Source organism: Schistocerca cancellata, chromosome 3 (genome assembly GCF_023864275.1).
Source record: "Schistocerca cancellata isolate TAMUIC-IGC-003103 chromosome 3, iqSchCanc2.1, whole genome shotgun sequence".
NCBI lineage: Eukaryota > Metazoa > Arthropoda > Insecta > Orthoptera > Acrididae > Schistocerca > Schistocerca cancellata.
This window is the reverse complement of record NC_064628.1, coordinates 162,772,454-162,779,453: the sequence shown is the minus strand read 5'-3', so window position 1 is coordinate 162,779,453 and position 7,000 is coordinate 162,772,454. Positions and strand designations below refer to the sequence as shown.

The following is a 7,000-nucleotide window of genomic DNA, read 5'->3' as shown; positions in this document are numbered from 1 at the left end:
ACTCAAGCGAGACTGCATATCATTCATGAACTGTACCCTGTCGATAGATCGCGGTACATCTTTCGCATGCCATCAATGCCTCTTCGAGGAGCGAGAGCCATTCTGACGAAAACAAGTGGCGTTGTGAAAAGTGGGTAGACGACGGCAGGCAAGAGCAGGAAGTGCTCATAAGGGACGGCGTGTCGTCATTCGAGCTGTGCAATTTCTCCATCAGACGGCTGGACTTTAGTATTCCGCCTAGGCCGCATGTCCGAGAATAAGGGTGGCGAGCTCGTCAGGAGTAAGTGAAACTAAAATAGTAAGTTACTAAGAGAGAAGGAAATAGGCGACTTCCAGTCGATAGTACTGAACTAAAAGAGTACATTACTCCAGGAGTAAATTTTTCGTTTACTTCCAAACTAAATTTATTTACTCCATTACGGGTGGAGATCACCACTGAAGAGTACGCTACTACATTAGTAACTTAAGGAAGAAATAAGACCAAAACTTACTCCTATGCTGTAGCAGGAGTAAAGTAAGAGAGTAAGGTGTGATCTTTAAGTTCTGTGTTTTAAGTGTCGAATTCTATGGATTACCTGGATTACGAAGAGTATATGGAGGTGGAGGAAGAGGTGAACATCCCAAGAATGAGTGTTGTAATGGAGAGAAGAGTTCAGTTTGTGATGTATAGCGACAGTGGGAAAATTAAAGAGACCTTTGGAGAAAAGAGGACCACTTGTATGAATATCAAGAGCTCAGATGGATACCCAGTTCTAAGCAAAGAACGGAAAGCAGAAAGGTCGAAGGAGTATATAGAGGGTCTATACAAGGGCGATGTACTTGAGGACAATATTATGGAAATGGAAGAGGATGTAGATGAAGATGAAATGGGAGATATGATACTGTGTGAAGAGTTTGACAGAGCACTGAAAGACCTGAGTCGAAACAAGGTCCCGGGAATAGACAACATCCCATTAGAACTACTGACAGCCTTGGGAGAGCCAGTCCTGACAAAACTCTACCATCTGGTGAGCAAGATGTATGAGACGGGGGAAATACCCTCAGACTTCAAGAAGAATATAATAATTCCAATCCCAAAGAAAGCAGGTGTTGACAGATGTGAAAATTACAGAACTATCAGTTTAATAAGTCACGGCTGCAAAATACTAACGCGAATTCTTTACAGACGAATGGAAAAACTGGTAGAAGCCGACCTCGGGGAAGATCAGTTTGGATTCCGTAGAAATACTGGAACACGTGAGGCAATACTGACCCTACGATTTATCTTAGAAGAAAGATTAAGGAAAGGCAAACCTACGTTTCTAGCATTTATAGACTTAGAGAAAGCTTTTGACAATGTTGACTGGAATACTAGCTTTCAATTCCTGAAGGTGGCAGGGGTAAAATACAGGGAGCTAAAGGCTATTTACAATTTGTACAGAAACCAGATGGCAGTTATAAGAGTCGAGGGACATGAAAGGGAAGCAGTGGTTGGGAAGGGAGTGAGACACGGTTGTATAGCCTCTCCCCGATGCTATTCAATGTGTATATTGAGCAAGCAGTGAAGGAAACAAAAGAAAAATTCGGAGTAGGTATTAAAATCCATGGAGAAGAAATAAAAACTTTGAGGTTCGCCGATGACATTGTAATTCTGTCAGAGACAGCAAAGGACTTGGAAGAGCAGTTGAACGGAATGGACAGTGTCTTTAAAGGAGGGTATAAGATGAACATCAACAAAAGCAAAACGAGGATAATGGAATGTAGTCGAATTAAGTCGGGTGATGCTGCGGGAATTATATTAGGAAATGAGACACTTAAAGTAGTAAAGGAGTTTTGCTATTTGGGGAGCAAAATAACTGATGATGGTCGAAGTAGAGAGGATATAAAATGTAGACTGGCAATGGCAAGGAAAGCATTTCTGAAGAAGAGAAATTTGTTAACATCGAGTATAGTTTTAAGTGTCAGGAAGTCATTTCTGAAAGTATTTGTATGGAGTGTAGCCATGTATGGAAGTGAAACATGGACGATAAATAGTTTAGACAAAAAGAGAATAGAAGCTTTCGAAATGTGGTGCTATAGAAGAATGCTGAAGATTAGATGGGTAGATCACATAACTAATGCGGAGGTATTGAATAGGATTGGGGAGAAGAGGAGTTTGTGTCACAACTTGACTAGAAGAAGGGATTGGTTGGGAGGACATGTTCTGAGGCATCAAGGGATCACCAATTTAGCACTGGAGGGCAGCAGGGAGGGTAAAAATCGTAGAGGGAGACCAAGAGATGAATACACTAAGCAGATTCAGAAGGATGTAGGTTGCAGTAGGTACTGGGAGATGAAGAAGCTTGCGCAGGATAGCGTAGCATGGAGAGCTGCATCAAACCAGTCTCAGGACTGAAGACCACAACAATAACAATAGCGACAGTGATCTCAAAGAGCGGTTTGGGTTTCGTACGGAATCTTTTGAGTTGCTGCTTGGTATTCTGGAGCCGTTACTGCAGCTTAATTCTGACAGGGAACGTGCCTTGTCTCCTAGGCTGCAACTTCTTTGTGGACTGTGAATCTTTCGCACAGTTACTTATCAAATCGTAGTAGGGGATCTCAATAATATCCGTCGTACTGCTGCTGGAAGAGATTTTCTCAGTGTGATAAACAGTTTAATTGCCGTTAAGCCACTGTATGTGTCCATGCCACATAGCCAAGGAAATATATCAAAGAACAAAAAGGAAATTCTATCGAATTGGTGAAGTCCCAAATGTCATAGGGGCCGTAGATTGTGTACATATACCCATACTTTGTCTTTCTGGAGCACAGGCAGAACTATACAGAAATCGCAAGAATTTCTTTTCTATCAATCCACAAATCACCTGTGATGTCAATATGAAGACTTTGAACGTGGTAAGCCGTTGGCCGGGTTCCATGCATGATGCACGCATTTGGGACAATAGTGGAGGTGCTGCAGAATTTGAAAATAGACAATACGATGGATTGCTTGTTGGAGACAGTGGATATGCTCTCTCCAAACATCTTATGACGCCTGTATTCCGAGACTGGTTCAAATGGTTCAGAGCACTATGGGACTTAACTACTGAGGTCATCAGTCCCCTAGAACGTAGAACTACTTAAACCTAACTAACCTAAGGACATCACACACATCCATGCCCAAGGCAGGATTCGAACCTGCGACCGTAGCGGTCACGAGGTTCCAAACTGACGCGCTTAGAACCGCACGGCCACACCGGCCGGCTGTATTCCGAGACTGCACAGGAGCCGAACGGCGCTACATTAGAGCTCCTAATGCTACCAGATGTGTAATAGAGCGAGCGTTCGGTGTTTGGAAGAAACGTTTCCAAATTCTTACTAAAACAATGCGATTTAAACCAAACAAGTGTCGGAATATAATTGTGGCTGCTGCAGTTCTGCACAACTTTGGAATAGAAGTTAGAAATGTGTGCTGTGGAGGTGAATGACATAGAACAATATGCATTTCAACCAGAATCAGATGCTGCAGGCCAAGCTGTCAGAGGGTCTATTATACTTCTTTAATTAAAATTGTACCGAGTTTGCTAGTAAAATTAGAAGTTAGTGTAAAGACTTTTCCTTCTTAAATGAATAAATGAGCCACCGGATTATCACTATTGCAGTGTAAAGTGACTCATTTTATTATGGGTAATTTTATAATTATGTTCTTTTTTTCTTTCTTTCTTATTTTATTTTATTTTTTGCTTGGGAATCAAAATTCTCATTTTATTTCTTAATTGAGTATTCAAAGTCATACAATGTTTCGATTACGTCTAAAAATAAGAACTTATTTTGTAATACTGCAAAGTCAGATAAATATTATAATGTGGTATTAACAAAAATTAGTACCGATTTTGAAATGATAAACACAAATATTATGCCATACAAGAAACAAGAGCATATTAACCATTTGGAAAAATACCAAGGGAATAAGATATGTTTTATACATATGAATATTTTCTTATTCATTAACAAAAACCCAAATTTCTGGAGCACTTTGCCTGAAGAACTGGAACCTGAAGTTTGCTCCATTACGTTCTTGAATTGATTCATAATTTCCATTTTTAGGTTATGCTCTTCTTACATGATTTCTCTTTGTCTTTCTATTAATACCATTTTTGCATTGTATTCGTCTTGTGTTAAACGCATTTTTAAGGAATGAAGATCGTCTGCTTTTCTCAACAACTCTCTGTTCTTCACTAGAACCGCATGTTCTCTCCCTCTTTTGCCGGGCATGCCCTGGCGGCTCCGGAGGACACGAGGCGACCGAAGTTATTCCCACTACGGAAGTCCGTGGTTGTGACGCCTTGCTCAAGATGGAAGCGTGGCGTCTTCGAACTACGGTGGGGTACCTTACTCCTGTTCAGTGAATTTGGGGACAGCGTGAGGTTCGCAATGTGTCCTTTCTTTTTATCTTCTCCAGTACGTCGCCGTCTGCTTATGCGCCTTAGCCGCCTTCACGGCTATTTTGGTCATGTATGATGTTTAACCCTTACTTTGGCCTAGTCCTCCCCCTCCTAGACAACCTCACGCAGTAGCTGTGGACCAAATCATCTGAATTTCATACAACTTCATAGCACTGTGGCAGGATAACGCTTTCTGACTGACACACCCTGAGGAGTTTATAAGTTTATAATGTAAATAATCGTGACTCCATAATTGACACATTACATACTTCGTAATTTCCGAAAGCTCTCAAAAATATACGTTTATTCCCTTAGATATTCACTGATATGTTTGATGAACGATTTTTTTTGGAGGAAGGTGCTGTTACTAAAATTATATAAAGCACAAGTACTGATCCTATAGCACTTGGCAGCACTCACCATCCTAAAATACAGAAAGTACATCACGACTCGCCTTCGAGTTTTGATTTGCAGCTTGTATCAGCTGGAAAGTTATCCGGGTAATATATGTGACATGTAATACCTCAACTGATATAGAGAACAGAATAAAAAGTTCGGAGATATTACTTTTCAACACGCCCTTGTGTATCGACATTGGTCAAGACTTTTGTTCGACTTGTCCCTGCCTCCGGCTCATAGCCTGCATGAATCTATCCTCTTTTACGCACCATATTACACACTCTGTGCGTTTCAGTCCACGGCGTTCAGCCCCAAAGCAAGGCAGTCAGCTGCATATAGACTGCCCCGATGAGAGAGTGTTCGCCAGATTATGACGACTCACATTTTCGTCCATATGAGTTATGGATCATACGAGAATCGAAGTAGATCAGCAGTAACGACAGAATTTTGATAACAAATGGGGACGAACATAAACGAGGACAAAAGTTTTTAGGACAAGCTCAAATGAAACTAGTCTTACAATCCGAGACCATAAGAACCGTTACTGACACAGCAGCCCTAATGTCGTTTATGAACATTCTTCATAGAGTTACATTGTTTCGTCATTCGTTGTAATTGGTCCACGTTCTTTCACTTATGAAGAAAGGATCACAGTGACTCTTAGTCTAGGTCGATTATTGACATTTTAATTGTTATAGTTTGCAACAAAGATAGATAAGAAGAAAATTAGCTTTATTTTCGATACAGGCTGTATGTTGCAGTCTGTATGATTACAAATCGTTCATATTTTGATGAGAGACATAGAACAATTCAGTCAATACAACACCTGTCTGCTTGCTTGCTTAGATTATCAAGGGGGAAGCGTAAGTTGGGTTTTGAATAACACAGCAGCACAGTAAATAATTCATTGTAGAGCGCTTTTCTTAATGTTCTATTTTTTTTTTTTTTTTGTTGGTGTCTGGTGTGAATTCCTTGCAGTTCGCACCTTATTACTTGCGTGCCAGAACTAATGATTAAAGAATGAGTGCCAATTTACAGAGCACGTAATAGCTGATAACAGATCATAATATTAAAGGGCAATTCCATTTTTCACCTTGGCTTGTAATAAATTTGGAACTGTGGCACATGTTGTGCAAACTTATAATAATATGATTTGGCAACTGACTAAAACATGAAAAATTAATTTTACAGAAGGCAAATGAAAGACACATTTGTTGGATGGGTTATGCAGGGAAAGTGCAGTGCATCTGTAAAGAAAACAATATACAAATAGTTTGTGTGACCAGTTCTAGAGTATATCTATCTGGGTTTCCATATGAAACAACAATGATGCCACTTGGCCAGCACTCGAGTAACGTCATTGAAGTTGTGTGTGGGAACACCGAAATTCCTGTGATGCAACTTCATTGACGCCACTTTGTGACGCCACTATCTTTCCCCCACCACCGCCTAGCATCAAAGGCAAAACAGTCACCATCTTGATTTCAATGCTTCCAAAGCCGTTGCCGTCTTTGGTGGTTTTTGTATGTATTGTGTATTACAAAGGTGTGGCGATGTCATTTATCCACTGAGCCAAAAACAGCGGGTGAAAGCTGTAGCTGACAGATTTTTATCTTTGCCGCAGTCGGCTTGGTTACGAGTTGTTTATTCTTGTGAGTTTTTGATCCGTGCTTGGAAAATAAAATGTTTTCTCATCTCATGAAAAAGCTGTTACTTCATAAAATATAAAGGCTCCCATAGTGGTGACCCCGAAAAATCGTAGCAGAAGCATAAAGAAAATATATATACCGACGAGAATAATGAATTCAGAGACAAAAGCATGGGGCAGTGAAATCAAGATTGAAGACTACAGTCTGTTCGACCAAGGATCGCGGTCCACGGCCTTTGATTCGCCACAAAAAGGAACGATAGATGTTAACGCAACCTACGCGCGACACGGAAATGTTAAGCTTTCCGCATTCTGGCCGACGCGCCCCCAGCTTTGGTTTACGCAGGCTGAATGCATATTTCGGCAGCGTGGGGTGTCTAACAACATTGACAAATTTAATATAGTGGTTTCACATCTAAATTTAGAAGTTATAGAGCAAGTAGAAGAAACCTTGTCGCAACAAAATTACTTTGTGCTAAAGGAAGCTCTCATATAGCATTATACGTTGTCACCAGATTTGCGACTACAAAAAATTTTCGCATACGAAGAT

The 7,000-nt window shown here is 40.6% G+C and overlaps 1 protein-coding gene across 1 annotated transcript; it reads left to right on the top strand.

Annotated features, from left to right (window-relative positions):
* Window positions 1-246: 246 nt before the first annotated feature.
* On the top strand, window positions 247-3,446 carry LOC126176177 (putative nuclease HARBI1). Its single transcript, XM_049923318.1, has 3 exons — window positions 247-280; window positions 2,786-3,011; window positions 3,284-3,446. Exons 1-3 carry the CDS (start codon window positions 247-249, stop codon window positions 3,444-3,446), a joined length of 423 nt encoding a protein of 140 aa, XP_049779275.1.
* Window positions 3,447-7,000: the final 3,554 nt, after the last annotated feature.